General features: G+C 44.8%; 1 protein-coding gene across 3 annotated transcripts; it reads right to left on the reverse strand.

Annotated features, from left to right (window-relative positions):
• Nucleotides 1-9,163: 9,163 nt before the first annotated feature.
• On the reverse strand, nt 9,164-27,418 carry LOC123848077 (L-threonine 3-dehydrogenase, mitochondrial). 3 transcript variants are annotated; one of them, XM_064585315.1, is made up of 10 exons: nt 26,773-27,236; nt 20,415-20,625; nt 18,009-18,207; nt 16,164-16,206; nt 15,868-15,938; nt 13,742-13,891; nt 13,471-13,643; nt 12,328-12,418; nt 10,474-10,743; nt 9,164-9,659 (listed from the first exon to the last, which is right to left on the reverse strand). In XM_064585315.1, exons 3-10 carry the CDS (start codon nt 18,190-18,192, stop codon nt 9,520-9,522), a joined length of 1,122 nt encoding a protein of 373 aa, XP_064441385.1. In that variant the 5' UTR covers nt 18,193-18,207; nt 20,415-20,625; nt 26,773-27,236; the 3' UTR covers nt 9,164-9,519. The 3 variants fall into 3 exon arrangements, with proteins under 3 accessions (XP_064441385.1, XP_045736063.1, XP_064441386.1); XM_045880107.3 differs by lacking the exons at nt 20,415-20,625; nt 26,773-27,236 and adding an exon at nt 27,264-27,418; XM_064585316.1 differs by lacking the exon at nt 20,415-20,625.
• Nucleotides 27,419-27,750: the final 332 nt, after the last annotated feature.

Below are 27,750 nucleotides of genomic sequence, written 5' to 3' on the forward strand. Positions count from 1 at the left end.
AAATTATTAATTTCTCCCTTTCAAACAGAATCCCATCTGTTTCGAGACTGACAAAATATGTCAGCACAGCAGTTCATTTCCAAAATTTAGTAAACATTGCAAAATTAATTTCAAGGCATATGGCAGATATTTCGCAAATCTTTCCCCAGACAACTCCAGGACTTTAGGAGAAAATTAGAAATTTTCCAACTGTTGCAATATAGACATTCTACCTATTTCACTGAGTGGAAACGGTTATTTAAGCAATTATCTATTCCCTAACCAAATACTTTTGCTTTAATATGAATATGCTAAATAATTTTAAGAAAACTATTTTTAAAAATAAGCTGTTTTGACACGAGTTTATTTAAGGGAAAAACAGGAATGGAAATATTGACTCATCTTCACTAGAACCTTACTGCCTCCCCCGTGAAGTGTCATCCTTAGCAACAAGTCTGGTGCCCACCTTACTCGTCAATCCCCCTGACCCCAGCAATGTAAAAGGTAGGTAGGTGGCCCAAGAATGGCAGCCAGAGTAGGGCAGGGGCTGCCCTTGGACTCCACTGGTATAAATGCATTACATATCTATCCATCATAGCTATCTGTGCTAAGACTCACACTAAAAAAAAAAAAAAATTTAAATTAATTAATATATAGTGTATTATTAGTTTCAGAGGTAGAGTTCAATGATTCATCAGTTGCATATGACACCCAGTGCTCATTACATCACATGCCCTCCTTAGTGCCCCTCACCCAGTTCCCCGTCCACCCACCCTTCTCCCCTCCAGCAACCCTCAGTGTGTTTCCATGATTAAGAGTCTCTCATTGCTTGTCTCCCTCTCTGATTTCATCTTGATTTATTTTTCCTTCCCTTCCCCTGTGGTCCTGTTTAGTTTCTTAAATTCCACATGAGTGAAATCATATGGTATTTGTGTTTCTCTGACTGACACGTATCGCTTAGCATAGTACCCTCTAGTTCCATCCACGTCGTTGCAAATGGCAAGATTTCATTTTTTTTTTTTTTTTTTATGGCTGAGAGTCACATTTTCTTCCATGCTTTAACATCTTTGAAATCAGGCTGTATCTTTTTTTTTTTTTTTTTTTTTTTTTTAAGATTCTATTTATTTATTTGCCAGAGAGAGAGAGAGCACAAGTAGGGGGAGTGGGAGAGGGAGAAGCAGGCTTCCAGCAGAGCAGGGAGCCTGATGCCGGGCTCGATCCCAGGACCCTGGGATCATGCTGAGCCGAAGGCAGATGCTTAACGACTGAGCCACCCAGGCACCCCAGGCTGTATCTTATAACTGCTGTTGAGCAGGTGGCAATTTTCATAATGTTGGCATGGCCTCCACAGGCACCTTGAAAAGCTCAGCAGAGAAACCTGCAGGGTGGGTGTCAGGTTTCAAGCTCTTGGGCGCCAGTTGTAGGTGAATCAGATACACTTAGCTACATCCCTGAAGAAGCTTCACAAAGACACTAACTTGATAGGATTATAAAGCTGATTTACAGCACCGATGATTCTGGTGTTTATGAATTCTTTTAAGAAATGCTCTCTTATTGGCACAGAGAATAACACTGGGGAGAAAAAAGGAGACATCCGAGTCAACAGTGATTCAGAAAGTCAGACCAGAAATCTTAGGTATACCAAATATGCATTTGACTATTTCTCTTTTTATGTATGCACGAGTGATAAAAATCTATGTCTGGTAAAGTTGAAAGGAATTCTCCAGTAAGATATAAAATATTAATTCCAAGTAATGTAAAAGCCTGCTTAATTGGAAAAGCTTTTTCTTTCTTTTTTTTTTTTTTTTAAATATTTTATTTATTTATTTGAGAGAGACAATGAGATAGAGAGAGCATGAGAGGGGATAGGGTCAGAGGGAGAAGCAGACTCCCCGCCGAGCAGGGAGCCCGATGCGGGACTCGATCCCAGGACTCCAGGATCATGACCTGAGCCGAAGGCAGTCGCTTAACTGACTGAGCCACCCAGGCGCCCCAAGCTTTTTCTTTCTTAATGGAACATAAAAATGGTGTGTTACAAAAAATGGCATGTTCTATGACATCTTAAAATTACGCTTTTAATGATGTATTTTCTCAGTGCCTTGAGTGTGAAAAAATTGGGAAAGCACAATCCTTGGGGGAGAGGGGCTTACTCTGGTCAATTCTTGCACACTAGAAATTATCTTTAAATTTTCTCAATAATCTATATATTTTAGATTCCTGAAGTCACATGAGAATTACATTTAAATAAAGAACTGGTCAAAATAAAAACTTTTAATTGTCTCTTGTTAATTAATTCCTTAAATCTTTTTTCCTTAAGACTTCAAACAAATATATCAATAGAGAATATATTACACATGTCTCAACATAGGGCAAATTTTTCTTCTACCAAGATCTAGTATTTTTATCACATCAGTTCAAATCTTTCAATCAGGATAAGATTCTCCAGCAAAAATTTGTTTATATTCCCCAAACCTTTTAAAAAATAAAACATTTAAAGAAATGCAAACCATATCTTAGTAAATAATATGTACCAAGAGAAGTGATGTTGATGGTAGAGCAGAATTTCTAACTAATTTCATAAGTTAATTCAACTTTTTCTCAATAGCAATTTGACTACATAAAATTAAGAGGCAAATAAAGTGGTTTATATACTTTGGCCTAGTAACTGTATTTTCAGGTTTCTTTCTTCTTTTTTTTTTTTTTTGGTATTTTCAGGGTTCTAAGAAAAGCAATTAAAATGTGGAATCATTACATAATTATAATATTCTATTCAATGAATTATTATGCAGCTGTTTTTAAATGGTAAATATTAAAACTATATTTAATACTTGTAACGCGTATGAAGAGTGGATGGAAATGTTAAAAAACAGCTAGTATATTAGCTGGCAAAAAATGCAAGTGATTCTTTTCCAAAACTTTTGGCAATGTTGTCTTAGCACTATTACAGCTGAAAAGAGAAAAAAATGTTTGACCATCTGATACTGTACCATATAAGCATGGGGGAAAACATAGATATGCATTATACTGTTAACATCACTTACTGATTGGGTTTAGAAGAGAAGACAACTTATTTTCCTATCTTGTTTAAATTATTGATTTTATTTATTTTTAAAGATTTTATTTATTTATTGGAGAGAGGGAGAGACAGTGAGAGAGAGCATGAGTCGGTGGGGAGCAGCAGGGGGAGAGGGAGACGCTGGCTTCCCACTGAGCTGGGAGCCCGATGTGGGACTCCATCCCAGGACCTGGGAACATGACCTGAGCCAAAGGCAGACACTTAACCAGCTGAGCCACCCAGGCGCCCCTGAATTCTTAATTTTATTTTTAAAAGATTTTATTCATTCATTTGAGAGAAAAGAAAGAGAGCATGAGCATCGGGGACGGGCAGAAGGAGAGGGAGAAGCTGACTCCCTACTGAGTAGGGAGCTGGACACAGGACTCGATCCCAGGACGCTGAGATCATGACTCGAGCCAAAGGCAGACCCTTAACCAACTGAGACACCCAGGCTCCCCTGAATCCTTAATATTTTTAAGTGAAAAGATTTAAAAGGCTTTTTGATGACTCATGCCCTCGCCATAAAATACAGTAACAAATCGGCAAACCTGGTCTACATGAGTTAAAAAATACTATTAGCATCCAATCCCTTCTACAGGAAATGTCCAGAACAGTGCAATAATATTCATTTGCCCAGAGCCTGTTTCTCGATTTTGAACAATTTTCCCAATGGCAGCCACATCAGTAGTCCGTGGAAGATGTAAGACATCCGAGCAAAGTCAACCTTTCTAGTCTTCCTTTTCTCATTTAAAATCAAAACCTATTTTTATAGTTAAACCCCCACTTTTGTCTTCTAAGCAGCTATTCAGATCATTTCCAAATTAACCATAAAAAAAAAAAACCCTCTTCTCCCAACAGAAAGGAAAGCTTTTTATAGCATGACATTGAGTCATCTCCTGGGACCCCAAGATGTGCCCCAGATATTGAGTGTGTAAACAGAAAGGGCAACTCTAATTTTAGTCTTAATTGGAGTGCAAAAATGCCAGTGAAAAAGAATTCATATATTTTGAAGTATTCATTGTTCTTCTACACTTCTTTCAGGTTTCTCCTGGAGGTGGGTGTATAGCTTTAGAAAGATTTATTAAGGAAGGCCTTTTCTTGAATAAATCCCTCCAAAGGGCCCCAGTGATGAGGTCATCCAAGGAATCAGGTCGAAACACTGGCAGACTAAGGTCTAAGGGCCAGAGGGCTAGTCAGGTCAGCTGTTTTTTCCTTTCTCATGGAAAGAATTAATTTCTGTTCCTTTAAGATAATGGGGAATAAATGAAGAGAGCTTAATAATTATTTTTCAAACTGTGAACAATAAATGAGCTCCAAAACCAGCATGATTCATAATTAAAATTGCAAACAAGCTAAATGTCTCCCAACTGATAGAAACAAAATGTGGTATATTAGCGATGAAAGGAATGTAGTGATACATGCTATGACATGAACTTTAAAAATTTTATGCTATATTAAGAGAGTAAATTAGTTTTTGCCCAAGGTGGAGAGGGCTAATAGACCATCTCTTTGCGGGATGTTGAAACGGCCTACAATTACAGTGACGGTGCACAACTCTGCGAACATACTGGAAAAAAAAAAAAATCACTGAACTAGAAACTTAAATGGATGACATCACCAAGATGCCAACATAGGTTCTTCCTGACTTTGCTCTCTCTCATTAGAATGACTAACAACGAAAAAAAAAAAAAAAAAAAGAATGACTAACAACGATTCTAGAACAAGACGTCATGGAGAGAACCCTAGAACACAGGGGTGAGGCTGAAGCATACCTCCCCTCTACCCTACGCCACAGAGACCAAGACACGCTGCAGTTAGAAGTAAGAGGAACAGCGACACGTTGCATGCACCGTCGCTCCCCCAGGCCAGTGCAGCACCATGCGGAGAGGCCTCTCCTGAGCCTCCAATTCTTGCAGCAGGAAGAGAACCCAAGGGTGACGACCACTGTGGGTCACGTTGCAGGAACCTCTGCTCTGATCCTGCCCCACAGGGATTGCAGGGGAATCTGCAGGGCTCAGCCACTGGGAATCTGTTTGTGACAGAACACTGGAGGGGAAACACCCGGGCACACCACACAGATCTTGGCAGACCGAGTGCGTACCTGTAGTACCCAAGTAGTAATCTCAAGCAGCGGCACTACTCACCTGCAGACCCAAGTTGGGGATGCTCTCTAAGGACCTTGCCAGGGTGTAGATCTGCCTGATCTAGAGCCTCAAACAAGAAATTTTGCCAGCCTTAGAGCCTAGCTTGCCCAGACCCGGGCAAAGAGTTGAATCACAGCCCCACCCACTATGGAGAGTGTCTTGCAGTCCCATCTGACCAGAAGGGCTGGCCACAACTTCTGGAAGCTGTGTGGCCACAGCAGGGCTTGAAGTGAGAGGCAGGTGGGCAGAGCTCATTGCCCTCAGGGCAAAGTCAGTGCCGGTCAGGGAGAGTTCCTACGCTACACACAGGCAGGGGGATTAGTTCAGGGCCAAGTCTGAGGATTGCTCATGGCCCCTCCCAACTGAAGAGCCTTGACTTGTATCTTGATAACGATTTTTTTTTTTTGATATGATACCTCAAGCTCAAGCAACAAGATAAAAAACATCAAACTAAAAGCTTCTGCACAGCAGAAGAAACCACCAACAAAGTGAAAAGACAACCTACTGGCTGGGAAAAAATATTTGCAAACCACACATCTGATGAGGGGTTAATGTCTAAAATATATAAGGAACTCATACAACTCAATAGCAAAAAACTAAATAACCCAAATCAAAAATGGGCAGAAGACCTAAGCAAACATCTCTCCAAAGACGACCTATAGATGGCCAACACATACTAGAGAAGATGTTCAATCACTAATCATTAGGGAAATGCAAATTAAAACCACAATGAAGTATTACGTCACACCTGTTAGAATGGCCATCATCAAAAAGACAAGAGAGGGGGCGCCTGGGTGGCTCAGTCGCTTAAGCAACTGACTCTTGGTTTCAGCTCAGGTCATGATCTCAGGGCTGTGAGATGGAGCCCCACATCGGGCTCCATGCTCAGCAGGAAGTCCGCTTCCCCTCTGCACAGCCCCCCCACCAGCTTGTGCACTGTCTCTCGCTCTAAAATAAATAGATGCATCTTTTTTTTTTTAATTTTTTTAAAATTTTATTTATTTTTGAGAGAGAGAGAGAATGACAGAGAGACAATGAGAGGGGTGAGGGTCAGAGGGAGAAGCAGACTCCCTGCTGAGCAGGGAGCCTGATGTGGGACTTGATATCGGGACTCCAGGATCATGACCTGAGCTGAAGGCAGTCGCTTAACCAACTGAGCCACCCAGGCGCCCTGCATCTTTTTTATTATAAAAAAGACAAGAGAGAATAAATGCTGGCAAGGGTGTGGAGGGCACGGAGCCCTCGTGCACTGTTGGCGAGATAGTAAACTCGTACAGCCACTGTGGAAAACAGTATGGAGGATCCTCACAAAATTAAAAATACAACTACCCTACAGTCCGGCAATTCCACTTCTGGGAATGTATTCAAGAAAACCAAAACACTAACTTGAAAAGACATTTGCACCCCCGTGTTCATAGCAGCATTATTTATAAGAGGCAAGACATGGAAACAATCTGAGTGTCCACTAATGGACAAATGAATAAAGTTATGGTATATATTCACAATGGAATATTACTAAGCCATGAAAAGATGAGGAATCCTACCATTTGCAACAACATGGATGGACCTTGAAGGCATTACACTAAGTGAAATAAGTCAGACCGAGAGACACAAATACTGTATGATTTCACTTACATGTGGGGGAAAAAAAAAATAGAAAGCCCAACCTCATAGCAAAGAAATCAGTCAGAATTGTGGTTACCAGAGGTGGAGGATGGGGAAAGGAGGAACTGGAGGAAAGTGGTCAAAAGGTACAAACTTCCAGTGATAAGATACGTAAGTACTAGGGATGTGATGTCCAGCATGATGACTAGTTACCACTGCTGGATGATCTACAGGACAGCTGTTAGGAGAGTAAATCTTAAGAGCTCTCATCACAAAGAGAACATTTTTTTTCCTTTATTCTTTTTTTCTTTCTTTTCTTTTTATTGTATCTCTAGGAAATAAGGGATATTAGCTAAACCTACCGTGCCAATCATTTCACAACCAAACCATCATGCAATACACCTTGAACTTTTGCAGTGATGTACCTCAATGATTTCTCATTAAAACTGGAAAAAAAAAAAACTAAAACAAACAAAACTGAGTGAACAGTATGTGAAATAAATCTCAGTATGTGAAATAAATCTTAGTAAAGTTGTTAAAAAAAAAAACCCAAAAATCTCATTACTGTTTGGTTTTAGAAAATAATATACACAAATGTAAGCTTCATTAAGTAGGAAAAAAACCCAATAAACTATTAAATCATTCAATAATTTAGAAGTTCTCCAGTTAAAAGTTAAATATTATTTTTTTTAACTTAGGCACCACGCCCAGCAGAGCCCAATGTGCAGTTTGAACTTACGACAATCCTGAAATTAACACTTGGACTCTTAACTGACTGAGCCACCCAGGTGCCCCAAAAGTTAAATAATTTTAAATCCAGTTATGCCTCCAAAACAGTTCACGTTTCTACCCTGCAGTTAAAAATTCCAAATACAGAACCCTGTCATTAAGCATATAATAGAAATGCCTTTTAGTCCATGACAACTTTATCCAATATGCCCGTGAGCAGTTCTACTCTCTGGTGATTTCACAGGTATCCGGAGGTGGCTGGAAGAAAGTCAATCCGTATACATTTATATAGGAATTGCCTCAGAAGGCTTTAGAGCAGCTCTCCTGAAAGCTCAATCTAAGAGTATATTAAAAAAGGCTGGGGACGCCTGGGTGGCTCAGTCGTTAAGCGTTCTGCCTTTGGCTCAGGTAATGATCCCAGGGTCCTGGGATCGAGCCCCGCATCGGGCTCCCTGCTCCGTGGGAAGCCTGCTTCTCCCTCTCCCACTCCCCCTGCTTGTGTTCCCTCTCTTGCTGTGTCTCTCTCTGTCAAATAAATAAATAAATAAAATCTTTAAGGGTGCCTGGGTGGCTCAGTTGTTAAGCGTCTGCCTCCGGCTCAGGTCATGATCCCAGGGTCCTGGGATCGAGTCCCGCATCGCCCTGCTCCGTGGGAAGCCTGCTTCTCCCTCTCCCACTCCCCCTGCTTGTGTTCCCTCTCTCGCTGTGTCTCTCTCTGTCAAATAAATAAAATCTTTAAAAAAAAAAAGGCTGTCACAAGAAAAGTTCTCTTTAGAAAACTGTGTGGACCTGGTCCTGTGGGCCGTAGCAGGAACAGAATAACCGGGTGGCACTTGGAGATTCTCATCCCCATTTGTTGAGTCAACCTGAAAGGGAGGAGCCCAGATGCCTGTACATTTACGTAAATTCCTCTGGGAGACCGACATGGCCAGGGAAGAGAATTACAGTCCTGATAATCAATACTCAGGAAGTTAATCAACATAAGAGGTGCTCCCCATTACTAGTTATATCATCTTTGATATTCTTCATTTCCTACAGATACATCTTTTTACTGAAAAGTAAATTAGAAGTGATAATTTTTGAGGGACTGTTAAGATTTCTTGAACATTATGAACATGGGATTATATAGCAAACATTTATTTCCTGATGGGATAGTGTTTAAATTAGGAGATAATCTTTGATAGTCTTTAAAATGTAATCTTTTGGGCACCTGGGTGGCTCAGTTGGTTAAGTGACTGCCTTCGGCTCAGGTCATGATCCTGGAGTCCCGGGATCGAGTCCCGCATCGGGCTCCCTGCTCAGTGGGGGGTCTACTTCTCCCTCTGACCCTCCCCCTTCTCATGCTCTCTCTCTCTCTCTCTCAAATAAATAAATAAATAAATAAATAAATAAAATGTAATCTTTTGTTTTGTTTTTAAGATTTTATTTGTTTATTTGACAGAGAGAGACAGTGAGAGAGGGAACACAAGCAGGGGAGTGGGAGAGGGAGAAGCAGGCTTCCCGCTGAGCAGGGAGCCTGATGCGGGGCTCGATCCCAGGACCCTGGGATCATGACCTGAGCCAAAGGCAGACACTTAACGACTGAGCCACCCAGGCGCCCCTAAAATGTAATCTTTGGTCTCTAGTCAAGAGAATAATGGAGTCTTAGGAGTGATATTTAAATTAAGTTTAATTCATGACAAACATCACATACGTCCATCTTCCCCCAAATAGTCAATTCATCTGAATTAAGGAAATGGCAACTATTCTGACTGAAGTCTTCATTCTGTGATATGTGTGTTTGGGCAAGTTTAGGCAAACAGCAAAGGTTTAGAAGTCCTACCACCAAACCTACAGCATCTTGAAAATGCAAAAGCCAACATGATTCTCCAACCTGGCAGTTCAATATGAGCTCCCAACATCTCATCCAATTCATCCTTCCATTCCAGATAATTTAGGTTCCTCAGGGTCGTTAAGGTTTTCCCTTGACAGCGGTCCGGGACACATGAGCTCTCCCTTCTGATTCCCTCAGTTAGCCTGGGCAACCCTAGTATCAGAACCGTGGAAGTTCAACATCGTCGTCACCAACTCTGGAAGATCAAAGTCGTGTTTCCAGCCCCAGTCCTTCCGAGCATTGCTGTCATCAAAGTTCATCGGCCAACTATCCGCTAGGAAAAGACACGGAATAGAAGCTTAAGTTACTCAGGCTCTAGATTTGCAAAAAGGTCCAGCACATTTTATATAAAGGTCTATCATCCAAGATAGCACAAAAGAAATTCACTCTCTGAAATTCCTCCTCTGAGCAGACCGGAGTGGCCATCATGTGCACACGTCGCCACCCTCCTAGATGAGAAAATTCTATTACACATCCATGGTCAGGCCCTGGGAATTGTGATGCACTATTAAAATATCCCACGGAGTTGTAGGGCAGGACTCTTCTACTCCGACAGTGCTCAAGGCCACAGTGGCATCAGAAAACCCAGGGACGTTTTCTTATGCTGTTGGCTGGTTTTATGTTTCAGCGATAAAATGGCGAAATGCTGACAAGCTATTTATTTGGAATAGAACGATTCCACCCCCTTTATTTTTTTTAAAGCATTTGTTTACCTTTTTTTTTTTTTTTTAAGATTTTATTTACTTACTTGACAGAGACACAGCGGAAGAGGGAACACAAGCAGGGGGAGTGGGAGAGGGAGAAGCAGGCCTTTGTGGAGCAGGGAGCCTGATGTGGGGCTCGATCCCAGGACCCTGGGATCATGACCTGAGCCCAAGGCAGACGTCTAACGACTGAGCCACCCAGGTGTCCCCCTACCCCCTTTAGATATCAGTGCCCCAAACTGCAGCATCTGTTGGCTCAACAACTCTTTCTCCAGAATGTGTCCGGACCCTCCTTATCCACCATGCTTTTTGTCCTCATGGAACTCACAGTACAGACTGGAGCTTCACTTGGGTTTTGAGGGGGGTTTGCAATGATATACCCACCTATGGCCTGTCGAACAGAATCCACGTTGTACGTGATCTGGAATTCTGGTACGTGCTTGAGAACCTCCCGGGCCAGGTCCTCAGGGGTGAAGCTCATGGCATTGATGTTGTAGGTCCTCATGGAGAGGGACTCTGCTGGGGCCTCCATGACTTGCAGAGTGGCCCTGAGGCAGTCATCAATATACATCATTGGGAGCCTTGTGCTGGGTTTCAGGTTGCACTCAAATTTGCCATTCTTCAGGGCGTCGTGGAAGATCTGGACCGCATAGTCTGAAAGAGAATCCTGCCTGTGGGTCGTCTTATAACAAAACGATGAATGAGCCTCTTGTTTTAGGGTGGTGGTTCTCAGACGCCTTAGGCTCCAAACCTCTTTATGCTCCTCAACACCACCGAGGACCCTCAAGGAGGTCTTAAGAGTGAGGGTTACATCAATATCTACCATACCAGAAATTAACAGAGCATTTAAAAAAGTACTACTACATCTTAAAATGATCATAATAAACCCATCACACAGTCATGTGTATGATATTGTATATGAAGACCGTATTTTCCAAACAAAGGAACATTCAGTGAGAAGAACGGCGTGTTTTACGTTTTGACCATCTCTCGGCTGCCTGGCTTGGTAGCAGACAGCTGGCGTCTCCCGTGTGCTGGCGTGTTCAGCCCACTGCACTGTTGCACATCACACGGCCTCTGGAAAACTCCACAGTGCATTCGTAAGGAGAGTGAAAAGAAGGCAAATAATACCTTAATCCTGACATGGAAAGAGTTTTGACCTCTTGGACCCCTTGAAAAAAACCAAGGATCCCGAGGGATTCCCAGTGCCGACTTGGAGAGGCATTGTATTAAGGCAAAAAGCTTTTTAAAAAGTAACCCAATAGGGGCGCCTGGGTGGCTCAGTTGGTTAAGCGACTGCCTTCGGCTCAGATCATGATCCCGGAGTCCTGGGATCGAGTCCCGCATCGGGCTCCCTGCTCGGCAGGGGGTCTGATTCTCCCTCTGACCCTCCCCCCTCTCATGTGCTCTCTCTTATTCTCTCTCTCTCAAATAAATAAATAAAATCTTTTTTAAAAAAAGCAACCCAATAAAAATCTCCTTTAAAATCCCTCAGATTTGGGGGTGCTTGGGTGGCTCAGTCAGTTAAGCGTGTCTGCCTTTGGCTCAGGTCATGATCTCAGGGTCCTGGGATCGAGCCCTGCATCGGGCTCCTTGCTCAGCGGAGCCTGCTTCTCCCTCTGCCTGCCGCTCCCCCTGCTGTGTTCTCTCTCTCTCTAATAAATAAGTAAATAAATAAAATTAAAAAAATTTAAAATCCCTCAGATTTTGTCAAGGCTTAGCTTTTATATTGTATCTCAGGACCCCTCATATGGGAAGGATTTCTAGTATGGGAGTTATTGAATATAATGCATGTTTGAGTCCAAATTAATAATAATAATAATAATAATAATAATAATAATAATAATACCACCACCACCACCACTCATGCTCCCTTAAAAATATGCAATGTATACATACAGTCCATTTTCACAGAGCTCTCTGCATTAAGAAACAAAGGCTGGATTCAAAGAAAGAGGCTATTTCTTATTTGGTGTCTTCCTACATTGCGGATGACAAATCTGTTCTTGAATATTCTCTGTCTGATTCCAGCACTGGGGATGGCCAGTCCCGACCTGGATTTGCAACACCGGCATGAGTTCAAGTCAGTGGGATTCCATGAGCTTCTCAGATGCACTTGCCAGAGGGGGTGCCGAAACTCGGGTCAGTACACAGCTGAAAAGACTGCCAGTCCCTCGCCACTTTTCAGGGCACTGAGCAAGCCCGTCTTCCATAGGGCAGAGAGAGAACGGCACTTACCAGTTGTTCCTCCTCCAGGCTGGGAGTCCGCCGAAATGATTCCAGGATATCTCAAGCACCGGAAATCTAACCCGTACCGGTGATGATAATACTACGAGAAAGAGGAAAAATGACTTTAAAACACATCCTTTAAACCAGACAGAGCAATGCAAAGAACAGCTCCTTTTTGGGGGGTGAGGTGGGGGGAGGGCGGAGCGGAGTATCTTTCCATGCAGTTCTATTAAAATATTCCTAAAGGAAACGAGACTGTAGAATTTCTAAGAGCCACTCACTTTTCTTTAATAAATAGCCCTTAAGTTTTTATCTTCAAAAAATCACTCTGGTGACATACCAACACGGTCAATAATAAATCAGCCTGTGCTGGTTTCCAACCTTTCTTTGGAAGACCCCGTGCAGTCCTCCAGGAGCGTGTTCCTGCAGTGGGGCATTGCACAGAGCCCGGGGAGGACAGCACAGGAGGAGGGCAATGCCTGATAGGTCAGCTAAAGGAGCTGACACCAACTCACATGTGCTGTAGAGTTGTTTTTTTCATTTTTTTAAAAAGATTTTTTATTTTATTTATTTGCGAGAGAGAGAGAAAATGAGAGGGAGAGAGAGCATGAGCAGGGGGAGGGGCAGAGGGAGAAGCCGACTCCCTGCTGAGCAGAGAGCCCGATGTGGGACTGGATCCTGGGACTCTGGGATCATGACCCGAGCTGAAAGCAGACGCTTAACTGACTGAGCCACCCAGGCTCCCCTTAGCATAGAGTTTTAAAGACAAAGAGTATTTAAAAAAATAGAACCAAAGTCATTTGATGTTCTCCATAAACACAAAGTTTGAAAATCACCTCCCATTACTGCCAATAGCGGAAGCCTGACAGAATGGAGCAGAACCCGTAAGACAGGCAGCAAATGAAGAAGAGGATGCCATCGAGGGGCCTCTGGGAAGGGTTGCGTGTTATCACAAGGCCAAGGGCTAAGGAGTTCTTCTGGAGCTATCCATACCTGCCACTTAGCAAACACAATCAGCCAGGGAGCACTTCTGGGGGCTGTGCTGGGGGTGGGGGTGGAGGGAAATGTCCCCTCCAAGGATGAATCAGCAAGTGTACGAGGCAGAAAGAATAGAAAAGGCAACGCTGAGTCATCTTGCCAAGCAAGGCTTACTTCTCCCATAAGCTCGGCGTGGACCTTGGACACCCCGTAGATCGTCCTGGGCCTCTGAACACAGAGATCGGGAGTTGGATTCCGGGGAGAAGTAGGTCCAAAAGCTCCGATTGTGCTAGGCACAAACAATCGCAAGTTGTGCTCTGCTGTGACATCCAGGACGTTATGCAATCCTGAAATGAACGGACATGACCGCAGTCTGAAAAATCTCCTACCGAAGAACTGGAAAAACTGGCAAATCAGCCATTTTGGGCAAGACCCAGAAACTTACCGGTGATATTTACGGCTCTGGCCAAGGATACGTTTGCTTCCCCAACCGCACTGAGCAAAGCACTATAATGAAACAACCAGGTGATGCGGTTGTTTACCACGATCTCCCGAAGATTTTTGTAATCCAGAATGTCGGAATAAATAAACGGGCCTATGAGGAACACAGCAAAACCATAGAAGCGCAAGTTTGTGTTTTTTTTTAATTTTTTTTTTTGCAAGTTTGGGGTTTAAAAAGCTAAGTGGACCTTCTCCCCCACCTCTGTTGACTCGTGAATTCCATTAGGATCAACTTGGTGACTAAACCATTTGGACCCTATGCAGCATTTTGCTTATGAACAAACCCCAACCACCCCCTAGGTAATAATAGCTAGTGCTTATAAAGGACTTACACTTGCCAGGCGCTGTCCTAAGGGCTTTCTGTATATTTAGCTCTCATACAGACTTTGAGGGAGATCTATTTTACCAGGAAGGAATCTGAGGCACAGAGAAGTAAGAACTAGCCAGGATCAGAGAGTAAGTGGGAGAACGGTGGTCACAAACAGGCAGCTGGCTCCAGAGTTGGCGCTCTTAATACCACCCCTACATGCACACGGTGATTTCACTCTGCTGAAAAGTTAAGTATTTTAAAAAGGATATAGAGGTGGATTTTTTTTTTAAGATTTTATTTATTTATTTGTCAGACAGAGAGAGATAAGAGAGAGCGCAAGTGAGCAAAGCAGGGGGAGCAGCAGGGAGAGGGAGAGGGAGAAGCAGGCTCCCGCTGAGCAGGGAGCCCGATGCGGGACTTGATCCCAGGACCCTGGGATCATGACCTGACCCAAAGGCAGACGCTCAACAGACTAAGCTACCCAGGCGTCCCTAGAGGTGGATTTTTATTTATTTATTTATTTTTTAAAAGATTTTATTTATTTGAGACAGAGAGAATGAGATAGAGAGAGAGCACATGAGAGGGAGGAGGGTCAGAGGGAGAAGCAGACTCCCTGCCGAGCAGGGAGCCCAATGCAGGACTCGATCCAGGGACTCCACGATCATGACCTGAGCCGAAGGCAGTCGCTTAACCAACTGAGCCACCCAGGCGCCCCCTAGAGGTGGATTTTTAAAAGAACATACAGCTTGGTATAGAAGAACCACAAGCATGACCTGGGGAGAGTCAGTTTGGTGCAGGGGCATCTTCCCCCACTACAGCAAAGTACCGGTAAGCCAAAGGCTGACGTGGAACCAGGATGGACCAGGAGATGTTATAAACATGTTTCTAAGGTAGGAGAAAACTTGGGGAGTTTGAAGTGTTTGTGTGTGTGTACAGCAGTTTAAGAGTGTTGGGGTGCCAGGGTGGCTCCATTGGTTAAGCACCCGACTCTTGATTGCACCTCAGATCATGATCTCAGGGTCATGAGATTGAGCCCCGTGTCGGGCTCTGCGCTTAGCACGCAGTCTAACTCTGTTGGGATTCTCTCTCTCTCCCTCTCACTAAAATAAATAAATCTTCCTCTTTTTTTTTTTTAAAGAGCAAGTCTATGTTGAAATAGGAGGATTAATTTCTTCAAATTTTTAAAGTTCCTTGTCCTCATTACAGGACTTGATTTTTCTTTTCCCTCTGAGCGAAGAAGTTAACTAAAAACTCAGAGGGCAGGAATCAAAGTTTTTATTCCAAAAATCCTATCCCAAATAACATCCGAAGGTATCATTCCCAAACTTTACTTCAAGTTCAGAGAGTTCTCCTGTTCTTGTAACTCTTAAACTAGCAACAGCATTACTGTAGACATTTCACAGAACTTTGAGGGACCAAAATAGGAGGTTTTTTGTTTTTTGTTTTTTTTAAGAGAGAGTGAGTGGGGGGTGGGGTGTGTAGAAGGAGACTGAGAGAGAGAATCCCAAGTGGGCTCCACGCCCAGGACAGAGCCGGACCCGGGGCTCGATCTCACAGCCCTGAGATCGTGACCTGAGCTGAAACCTAGCACCCCAAAACAGGACATTTTTAAAAATCACACAGTTGGGCCTCAGTAATGCCTTTCTTTTCATCATAAGCCTGGTTATGAGCTGTTACACACTCTGATCCCATGAGCTGCCTCTCTAACTGCATTTTGAAACTCAAAGATAAAACAAAAGCAAGGCATCTTGATCTCTTACCACTCTGGAAGATGTGATCAGGGGGTTTCCTTATGTCAGACAAAATCACATTGTCCTTCCCAAATCGTTTCCTGAAGGGAAAATCAAAACACGTGAGTTGGTACCTCTAGGATATAACTGGTCCAATGAAAATGCTCTTTTAAATAGGGCAAAGGACCAGTGTGGGAGATGATGACCCATGGAACTGCTACAAGTCTATGATATTAAGAGCAAAATAAAATGATTACATGCTGCCAAAGATAAGCTACACATACTGAACAACTCAGATTTTCAGTTTCAGCTTTTGGGGCTCTTACCTCAAAAGGTTAGCAAGCCCCACTCCAAGCTGGCCAAGACCTCCTAGATGAAGAAGAAAAAAGTGGAACTTTAATCCAAATCTAACCAATTCAATTATTCCCAGAAAATAGTAGCAGAATAAGACTATATGACAATCTTAGCTAATGAGGGAAAGCCCCAGTCTGACCTGATAGAACTAAGTTACGTCTTCCAAGCTAGGACAGAGATCAGGCAGGTAATATTAGCTGCAGAGACAAAACTCTTTCTAGCATGCAGTGGCTGACAGGAAGCAAAGGTGCAAGAGGAGGAAGATCACAAGAAAGTTGGAGAGCCTCCTAGCTCCTTGGGCCAGGAATTCCCTCTCAGACCTGCCCTCATTATTTGATGGGCTCTGAAGCTTGAGTGCAACAGGTGCCGAAACAGTCAAAGCCGAATAGAACAGTCTGAGATCAGCCTCTGGTAGGATTATCCAGAAGCCCATTGCCCATTAGAACTGGGCTGGGGTGTGAGAGGGGAAAGAAGGGACAAACCAGGAAGTCAGCTGAGAAAAAGGCAGACAACTGAATCCACAAGGAGCCATGAAGAAAATTAAAAATGAGGATTAGAGGTTCCTAATTTAGAGGCTTCAAAATGCCGCTGAGAAGAGGGATGTCCAGGTGGCTCAGTCGGTTAAGCGTCTGCCTTTGGCTCAGTTCATGATTCTGGGGTCCTGGGATCAAGGCCAGGGCTGCCAGCTCAGTGGAGAGTTTGCTTGTCCCTCTCCCTCTGCCCCTCCCCCTGCTTGCTCGATCTCGCTCTAACAAATAAATAAATAATTTTTTAAAAAAATGCCACTGATTGAAGTGGGTAAGCTGGAGGCCGTGAGTACAGCTGGGGGAATGCAACTGCAAATTTCATCTGGGAAAAGTAAATGAGGCGGGAGATCCAGAAAGTGGGATTTCCTGTAAGTGCTTGTTACTGTGGGACTAGAACCGGGCCCACTGACACGACCACTGGGTTCTAGAAGATACTCTGTTGGTGGAGGCAGGAGGGAGTAAACCACTACCAGTTAAGTGGGGTGAACCAGGGAGGAACGGTGCAGAGGGGAAGTGACTCCACCTCAAGTCCATTTCCAGTCAGAGATGAGGAGGCAGTCAAAGAAACACACACACACACACACACTGCGAGGAACATAAGAAGCCAAGGGGAAGACAATCTGGTGGGAAGAAGGAAATAAAGTGTGTCCATCACATCAAAGGTGGGCTTGGGTTGGCTGGAAGGACTTGGAGTGCCCGGAGAGGCTCGGAGCGAGGAGGGTACGGCCTCAGGGGCTGGGTGGACAGGAGGTGAGGAGCACAGGGGGCCAGTCTGGGGACACTGAGATCAACGACATTCTAAGATGGTGGGGACAGGTTCCTCGGGCAGGCCCTAACGTATCTCCTCTGTCTCCCACACACAAACGTGCAACAGCTGCTGGGCATGGATGATGTGCAGTTTGGGTTGAGGAGCTCGGCCAAGAAAAGATGCACCTGATGCACCGCCCTAGTCCCTGCACACTCGCTCCCCGTGAGTCCTCACCTCCAGGTGATTGCAGTTCCTCGGCAGCTTCCTGCACCGCCCCCCCGCCCCTTTCCTATATCCAACCTTCAGACAATAAAAAATTACAACATGCAAACAAAGCACTGGCAACAGTGACACAATAAGGATTTCGGGCTTGCCATATTCTGGAGGAAGCCAATCGTGGAAAAGGTCATTTCTGATGACATGGTAGCCGTTCCAAAATCATCCAGAAACAGCACAGAAAAAAAAAAAAAAAAAAAAAAAAAACGACGAAGAATCAAGTTGCAAATGTGGAAAAAAGAAAAACAAAAAACAAAAAACCCAACCTGTAATTAGGACGCGTGGCTGGTCTGTTCCAGAGAAAGAGGCAGAGTGGAAGCTGGCGTCTGCTGGAATCTGCCGAGGGGAGGTGCCCAGAAACTGGAGCGGCGGGGTAGCTGTCCAGCAGCCACAGGCTGGGCTCCCCAACATCTGGCCCGCAACCTGCCGCAGCAGCCTAGTGACCGGCATTTCCCCGAGAGTGCCCTGCCATAAAAAAGGAGCAGAGTTCATTACGCAACCTTTTATGCTCCCGACCCCTCCAAACACAAGCTCGCTGAGATCGTCAGCTCACGGGCTAAGTAGATTGGACTCCCAAACTGAACTAAGGAGACTGCTGAGTGGGCCAACAGGAAGCCCGTCAAGAGCCTACCGCGAGCTGGGCTCTGTGAAAAGGGGATCAAACCCGGCAGGCAGACAAAAGCCGGGCAGAGATTTAGAACTGACACCTCACAATGCTGACATGGACTGCATCTAATGATCACGGTGGAGGGGACCATGCATATAGCTGGAAACACCAAGTCAGTACATCCCAGCGAAGCCTTCAAATCCTCACAGCTGTTAGCCGTCTGTCCACGCACCATCGGAAGGCACACACAGATCCCAGATTAAATAACCTAGTGCCCTGTAAATCTTGTGCAAACACTCAGTCGCTATCCTTAGAATGAACCAGACCAGAAAAGCAGATAGTTAAGATAAAAAGGCCCTCAGTGATATTCGGTAAGCTGTGACTACTTTGTTTTACTGCCCTCTCCTTTTGAAAGGATCATCTGGAAGAGCCCTTTTCTCCTTTCCCTCCAGATCACAAACATTTTAGTCTTCCTCCTCTTCCTCACCAGTTTTATTGCTCACTGACCATGAAATCAGTTCTGGCCTTAAGAGGTCAAGACGGTCCAGTCACACAAGGCTTGTGACTGGAGGCGCATGCAGGCCTTTCACCCCGCCTGCACCCTCCCCGCCCCCGCCCTCCCTGCAAGCGTGTCCCAAGAGTAAATCAGAGCCACACAGCGAGCTCTGCTGCTTCCCCTGCTCTGAAGTCAGGCCTCCTGCACTCTGCACACAGCCCTGTGGCTTCCACAGTCAGATTTCCAACAGAGTGGGGTGCCTGGGTGGCTCAGTCTTTAAGCATCTGCCTTCGACTCAGGTCATGATCCCAGGGTCCTGGGATCAAGCCCTGCATCAGGCTCCCTGCTCAGCGGGAAGCCTGCTTCTCTCTCCCACTCCCCCTGCTTGTGTTCCCTCTCTCTGTGTCTCTGTCAAATAAATAAATAAAATCTTAAAAAAAAAAAGATTTCCAACAGAGCTGGCAGGTGAACCTTCAGAGCCGACTCTGGTGATCGACCCCCTTCCAATGAGCTCACCAGATCTAACCATCTTACGTTTGTAAACTACAGTTGAAGATCCTTTAAGATCTGAACTTAGCCTGCTCCCACATTCAACTCAGTGCCTTGAGGAGAGGACACTAATACACAGCCCTTCAAAGCCCTTGGGACCCTTCATCCCAGCTAACTTTGCCAAACAAGCAGAAGAGAGCCTTCTGCTGGAGCATCTCTGGCTTGCTGTGGGGGTCAGGACTGGACCAGGGGCCCCCACTCTGGGCCACATTATAGGAAAGGCCCTAGTGTCCCTCAGAAGACCTTTGGGGACATCATCCTTTCAGTCATTATTGTCACCCAAGACCGGGTAAGAACTCTGACTCTTTTGGGGAGGAAAGGGGGGATAGAATAAATTATAATTTTTTATTGGAAAACATGCATAACTTGGAATGGATTTGAGGCCAATTGTGCCATAAGCAAATTTTCTTTAAGTAGCTAAACACAGTTTAAAAAGCAAGTAACAATAAAAGAAAATGTTTCTAGTAAAGAACCAGCAGTACAAAAAAAAATAATGTGTGAGTATGTGGATCATACACCCATTCTGCAATAGTGCAACTCTGAACTACATATTGTTGACTGTCCATACTCCACGTAAGGGTTATGGCTCCTCGCTTCTACAACACGCTGACGCTTCCTAACAAAAACTGCTTAAAAAAAAAAAAAAGGCACAACCCAGATCTTCCCTCATTTGACCAACTCCATCTACGCTGAGGTGTGCAGGTCTTAGATTTATCCAGAGGGAGCCACGTGCACAATGTGACTGGATCGATTTTCTCAAGGAAGGTTTCAGGACAATGACAGTAAGATAAGGGAAGAAAACAGGGAAGAATGAGGTCCTAATCACCGTATATGCGTGTTTTTGGACAGCAGGGGGGAAACAAGGAAGAGGCAGATAAATAATTTGGTACAAGAAATTGAACACATTCTGTACAATGTCCGCACATCGCTGTCATCGTGAGTACAAACTTTTCATAGTTCACGTGCCCATCACCATAAATATCTGCTTCCCTGTCCATATCAACCTCAGCATCTGCTCACTTCTCTCCCAGGTTTGTCATCACATGGTGAAGCCCTGCAATCATACAGCTGTTTCCATCTTTATCAAACACACGGAATGCTCTCTAATTTCCTCCTCACTGTGCCTTTCATTTCTCTTGCCATCGTTGTCAGAAATTCCGGGCTGTTAACTGGGCCGTGACCATCAGCATTCACTCCATTCATTGTGTCCCATAACTGCTTCTGTGAGGTTCTGTCCAGAGAGATATCGTTACAGTTCCCATTGCTTGTTTTGGTTTTGTTTTAAAGAGAGTGGTGAGGGGGGAGAGAAAGAGGGAGAGAGAGAATCCCAAGCAGGCTCCATACTCCGAGCAGAGCCGGATGAGGGGCTGGATCCCACGACCTGAGATCATGACCTGAGCCAAAATCAAGGGTCTCACACTCAACTGACTGAGCCACCCTGGCACCCCGAGGCTCACATTCTTAACTGAATATAAAGCATTTTAGGTTAACAATGTGGACAATTCTTAATTAAGTTGGTTCTTCTTATTTCACTACTATTAATAACTAACATTTGATGCTCACTCTCTCACTATATGCCCAGGTCAGTGAGGGAAGCAGCTCTTCACCACCAAGCAGCACTACGGTCCCCATCATAGGATCGCTCTCATTAACAAGGCATGGACATTAAAAACAACAACAAAAAAACTGCCAACCATCTACAGCAAATAGCTTTTCCAAGTCAAGATTATCACCTTGCTACCACCAAGTTCAATGGAATGGTCTTAAGGCAACAGTTCTCAAGTCTTCTGGTCCCAGGACTCCTTCCCATTCTTAAATATTGAGGACTATGAAGAGCTTCTTTGTATGTGGTTTACATCGAACATTTGTTGTGTTAGAAAGCAAAACTGAGAAATATTTAATATATTAATTCATTTAAAGCCAATAAACATATTTTTATGAAAATAACTATATTTTAAAAGAAATAATGAGTGCTACTGTTTGCCTTTGAGGCAGACAACAAAGATGTACAAACAGCTGGATTCTCACATCTGCTGTTATACCCAATCTGTTACTTAAATTGAAGTATGTAGAAAAAATCCAGACTCAGTGAAATAGTGGGGAAAGGGAGCAGTATTTTAAAAGTCTTTTTGGGGGTGCCTGAGTGGCTCAGTTGGTTAAGCGTCTGCCTTCGGCTCAGGTCATGGTCCCAGGGTCCTGGGATCAAGCCCCGCATCGGGCTCCCTACTCAGTGGGAAGCCTGCTTCTCCCTCTCCCACTCCCCCTGCTTGTGTTCCCTCTCTCGCTGTCTCTCTTGCTGTCAAATAAATAAACAAAATCTTTAAAAAAAAATATAAGAAGTCTTTTCAGGTAATTCTGGATACTCATCTTCACTATCCAAAACTCAACACGTGGTGGGTTTTTTTTTTTTTTAAATTTTATTTATTTATTTGAGAGAGAGAGCGATCACGAGCAGGGGCTGGCCAGGTAGAAAGAAGCAGACTCCCTGCTGAGCAGGGAGCCCAGTGAGGGACTCTATCCCAGGACCCTGGGACCATGACCTGAGCCAAAGGCAGATGCTTAACTGACTGAGCCACCCAGGCACCCCACATGGTAGTTTCTTAAAGGTTAGTTGCAAGGTAGAATCTGAAGCCATTATCAATGAACCTTTTGGATTCTGTACCTTAAAACCCACTGGTCTATCTAGTGCTTTGAATGGATCTTTTACCCCTGAATGATTTTGTAATTTCATGCACTGGTCTTTTGGAAAATGTTGGTTCAGCAAGTTATGCAGGGCTTCCAGATGTTAACACACCTCACTAGAGAATATCAAGAGGTCATACTGATCTCTTCGGAAAGTTTCTAAATACTAAGAAGCTCTCAAACTCACAGTGGTAGAGACAAGTTAATTGGCAACAATGCCATTAGTTGTTTCCTTGAAATGACAAACTCACTTGGTTCATTTTTTAGAAAATGTATTCCAGGGGCACCTGGGTGGCTCAGTTGTTAAGCGTCTGCCTTCGGCTCGGGTCATGATCCCAGCGTCCTGGGATCGAGCCCCGGATCGGGCTCCTTGCTCTGCGGGAAGCCTGCTTCTCCCTCTCCCACTCCCCCTGCTTGTGTTCCCTCTCTCGCTGTCTCTGTCTCTGTCAAATAAATAAATAAAATCTTAAAAAAAAAAAAAAAAAGAAAATGTATTCCAATCATCCAAGTATGAATAACCCTAGTTTTTCATTCATTCCTTGAAGCAAAAATGATTTTTTATGGGAAAAAAAAAAGTGGCCAGTTCAGCTGACAAATAAATAAATGAAATCTTAAAAAAAAAAAAGACACTAACTTAGTCTTCATGTTTGCAGCTAAATTTTTAATTTGACAACTTTCTCTATTATTAGGAAGTGACAGTGCTAGGATTTCTTTCATGCTTTTTCATCCAAACAAGGTTTTACTGTGTTTCTCCAGCCACTGCAATTTGATAACCTATCCTGCTAGATGCTTCAACAGCTTTTTCATTGCTAGTTTGGAAAGCTGTAACAAATCATTCTTGGCTTTTTAAGAGCTCCTCATATCTACATTTAAGTCATTCAATTCATTTTTCTTTTCTTTTTTTTTTTTAAAGATTTTATTTATTTATTTATTTGACAGAGAGAGACACAGCGAGAGAGGGAACACAAGCAGGGGGAGTGGGAGAGGGAGAAGCAGGCTCCCCGCAGAGCAGGGAGCCCGATGCGGGACTCGATCCCAGGACCCCGAGATCATGACCTGAGCCGAAGGCAGTCGTCCAACCAACTGAGCCACCCAGGCGCCCTCAATTCATTTTTCTTTAGAGGACTCTGAATGGTTGATCTCAGAACGCTACTGGCACCGTAATATTACTCAAAAAGGTTCTACAGCATAAGACACATAATGTAAATTTCTAGCCACTGTAAAACTGATGAAATCTGTCACATTTTTAGGTCTTATTTAGTTCTGTCCACTTCTCTGAAGTAAATTCCTCCCTTCCATTATTGAGGGAACTCCAATAGATCATTTCATTTTTTTCAGCATTTATAAACATGGATGGTATAGCTCTGAGTAGAAAAATCAAGTTTTCTAGTTTCCCCCTGTTTAGCCAAAAATCTATCCTTAAATATAAAAATATATAAATATCTTTTCATTTTAGAATAATTTTATATCATTTAAAAATTTAGAAAAGTTTTCAAATCAAGACTACGAAGTATAACTTACTTTTTGTTGTTGTTGTTGTTGTTGTTTCCATACAGGCACAAGGAAAACTTAGGGATTTCAAAGTGATGGCTTATAAAAGGAAATGAAGTCACAGAAATGATAACAGGTATAACTAAAGATAGCTAGTAAGTGTGCAATAGAAGTACTAAGAATTGAATTCATCTCTGAAAACACATTATTTATACTCCAAGCTTACCCTTAGAAGGTTCTAGAAACACAAGCTGCTAGAATACACGAGCACACATTTCATTAACCATCAGAGGAAAAGTTCATCCCGAGTCACGGAGACCCTGGAAAAAGCCACTGTACACTTATAAGAGAAAGAATGAAAATGGCAAATGACAACTTAGTCTTATTTTTAAAATAGTTTGACCTCATGGACCCTACAAAATGTCTCAGGGAAGCCCAGGATTCCCCAGATCATACTTTGAGAAGAGCTGTTCTAAAGTAAAATTTGCTTTGCCAACCTAGTTATTAAATTTATATATAGGGAAATCATCAAAGATTCTCAGTCCCTCTTTAAAGATTAGATTACAGTCCACAGACTTCCTCTCCCAAGCACCTTGTTTACTTTAACTGCAAAGGGATGAAAAAGAAACAGGTCAATAGACTCTTCTCCAGAAATAATGGAGTGCCTCCCTGACCTAGGCCTCTCCAGGGTGGTTATTATACCACTTCTCCCATCTCCTGGCATTTACCCTCTCTGCGTGAACCACAGAACGCTGAGACAGCAGTGACGTCATGAAGAGGGTGGGGCTGATGGAGAGGAAGACTCAGAGCTCAAGTGGATTTGGTCATTGTATGGATATGACGGGGACGCGTGCTGCTGTAAGAATGGGCTCCCTGGGGAAGCAGGTCAGATGAGAAGACAGAGTTCGGTTCTGGACACGTTGGCCTAGGTGCCAGGAGACAATATGGCTGTCTCTCTCATGAGGTTGTGAGCTCTTATGAGCAATTCCTAGCAGTACCTGATGCATGTCAGTACTAACCAAACACGGTGTGGAACAGACAGACAGGAAGGAGAAAACAGGAAATATCAAGGGTTTGCCTACACCACGAAAAAAATAAATAAAATTAAAAAATAGAATGCCTCTGTTCACAGAAAAAATTACTTTGGTTTCTCAGGTGAAAAACTTATTTCAACTGTGATTGCTCCGAAGATTGATAATTCTGTTTCAGGAATATTAAAAGAAACTGCAATTTGAAATATTTAAGACCAACAAAATAGGCCTTTCCTAGAGGGTGCAACATCAATTTCCCTTAATGTTCTCACTGTCTTGTGATCTCCCCAAATTCCAGCTCTAATCATTCTTAGTCACGAAGGCAATAAATAAATAATATCTCCAGCACTAAAGCATGAAAGTAAAAGTTCCCAGCCACTGACAGATAAATGGCTAAACAAAATGTGCTATATACACACAACAGTATATTATTCAGCCTTGAAGGAGATCCTGCCACAGGCGACAACATGGATAAGCCTCCAGAACATTATGCCAAGTGAAATAAGCCAGTAAGCAAAGGCCAAACACCATATGACTCCACTCTTATGAATTATACAAGGTATCTCAAGTAACGAAAATCATAGAAAAAGGAAGTAGAAAGGTAGTTGCCAAGAGGTGGGGGATAAGAAGGAAGGAATATTAGTGTTTCACTCATTGACATATAGTTTCAGATTTGTAAGATGAAAAAGTTCTACAGATCTATTGCACAGTAACGTGAACATACTTAAACACTACTGAAGGGTACACTTAAAAGTGGTGAACATGGGCTCCTGGGTGGCTCAGTTGGTTAAGCGACTGTCATCGGCTCAGATCATGATCCTGGAGTCCCGGGATCGAGTCCCGCATCAGGCTCCCTGCTCGGCAGGGAGTCTGCTTCTCCCTCTGACCCTCCCGACCCTCCCCCCTCTCATGCTCTCTCTCTCTCAGTCTCTCTCTCAAATAAATAAATAAAATCTTAAAAAAAAAAAAGTGGTGAACATGGAAATTTTACATTATGTGATTGCAACTACAATTTAAAATAAAACATTTAAAATTCATTTTTTTTTAAAAAGTCTCCAGCCCCACTGAATGGTCTGCACATACATATATTGCTGAGGAGCTAGAAAATCACCCAATAGAGATCAATACTGCCTCCAGAGACGTAACAGTTCAGCTGATGCCTACTAAACCCCAGTCTCATTCAAAATCCCCAGCCCTTGTCCCACTTAACTCCCCAACCTGTTCTCCCCCCACCCTTATAAACCTGCTGAAACCTATTCTTGTTCATCTTTTCTCCCAGTCTCAGGGGTCTCCAGGAGTGGTCGGTTGCTCCCAACCTTCACTCCCTACACCTCAAAGTGGGGCTTCCTACCCTGCACTCTGTGAAACTTTTTTCACAAAGGAGGTGCCATCTGCCTAGTTGACGATTTCCTGGCATCAAACCCTCCGGCACTGAGCTGCTGACCATGCTCACCTTCATTCCCGTACCCCCCCCCCCCCCCGCGGGTTCTCCCACCTCTTAGTCTGCTTTAAGGACCAAGAAGGCTTATAAAACACATTTGCAAGGCAGTCCCTCCTTTAAATCTTCCGGTCCATTAAATAATAATAAATGTGTACTCTTAATAGAACTGACCCAAGGAAAAATCAGGCACCTCCTAAATCAGAGCACGGATGAAACGCCTGCTTTCCTGAACTCTTACTTAACCCTCACCGTACCCCTGAAGCTGGGATCTTCTCTCCGGGGTGAACTGACCTGCCCAAGGTCAGGCGAATAAATCACCAAGAGGGGATAGGAAATCCGATTCGTTGAGTCTCAAACCGTCCTTCCACAACCCCCACACTTCTCCTCCAAGAGATGCGATCAGGTACCCAAGAAGACAAACCGGAAGCATCCCGGTGGTCGCGCTGCGGGCCCCTTCCCCTTCTTCCCGCAACCCGCTTCCAGCGCGGTTCCTCCCGCCTCTCCCCGCGAGGGCACCCGACCAGCCGAGGGGGTTCGGGACGCCGCCACTCTCTCGCCGCGTGAGCCTGCGTACACTACTTTGCCAAACCTCGAGTTTCCTCAATCTTAGGGGACAATGATAGGGCCGCCACACTAGATTCTTGAGAACAATGAATAGAGCAATCTATGAAGAGCACTTAGCAAACTGCTTAATGTAAAGACTCCACCAACGAGCTGGTGAATCCGGACTTACCGTGGTGATGATCGGAAACACAGAAAAAGTCTAGAAAAAACTCCAGAGCTCTAAGCTGGAGATACAGAGGGTCTCAGCGGTCTGGCTCTGCAGAGCGGGAGGAGGACGCCCGGGAGAGGGAACCCAAGAAGTCGCCGGGAGTCAGGCCGGCTCTAGGTGGAAAGGGTGTCGGGTCCCATCCTCCCCGGGAGGTGACTGGATAAACCGGTTTTATGAGAACGGCCGCGCCTCTCCTTATTCCTTGGCGGAGGGTGTCCCAGCAAAGTGGAAGGGGCCGGGTGTCGCGCCCTGTCGACCCCAGCAGCGCCCCCGGCCCCGCGCCCCCCGCCTCCCAGCTCTGCGGCGACCGCTGGAGACGGCGCTCACGCCAGGACCACACCGATCGGGCCAGCCGGGGTCAGGTGGGCCCGCGACGTCGGCCTCCGCTCCGAAAGGGGGATCTGCTCCCGGGGACAGCAGCCGGGGTAACGTCCCGCCGGCGCCGCACTGACCTTCCGACCGAGGCGCCCAGAGATCCTGCGCTGCGGCGCGGGAACGGGAGCTGGAGCTCGAGCCGGAGCTGGAGCAGCGCAGCCCGGAATCCCAGCGCCGCCAGTGGAAACCCGAGCCCGCGCCCTCTGCGCGGCGCCTTTACCTTCTCTGCACCCGAACACGCCCCTCCGCGCACCAATCCCTTTCCTGCGCGGGGGCCCCGCCGGAGGGGGCGGGTCACGAGAGTGCCGGGGTGCGGGAGGGGCCCGGGGAGGGAGGGCCCCGGTTGCCTCGGCAACCCTTTCCCCGCAGGTGTAGGCCTCCTCCTCTGACCAACAAAGTGGAGAGTTAAGGAACGGCCAGCGGCGCGTGAGAGTCCCGCGCGCGCAGCGTCTCCCGCAGCGGCGGGGCCAGCCTCCCGGGCTTCGCGTGGGCCCCGTCCAGGTCCGCGCGGCTCCGCAAGGCCCTTCCCCTCCTCGGAGATCGGCCCCTCTGTAGCCCCCGAGA

Source organism: Mirounga angustirostris, unplaced genomic scaffold (genome assembly GCF_029215605.1).
Source record: "Mirounga angustirostris isolate CCGP_5_RB_7025 unplaced genomic scaffold, mMirAng1.0.hap1 SCAF_2, whole genome shotgun sequence".
Classification (NCBI taxonomy): Eukaryota; Metazoa; Chordata; class Mammalia; order Carnivora; family Phocidae; genus Mirounga; species Mirounga angustirostris.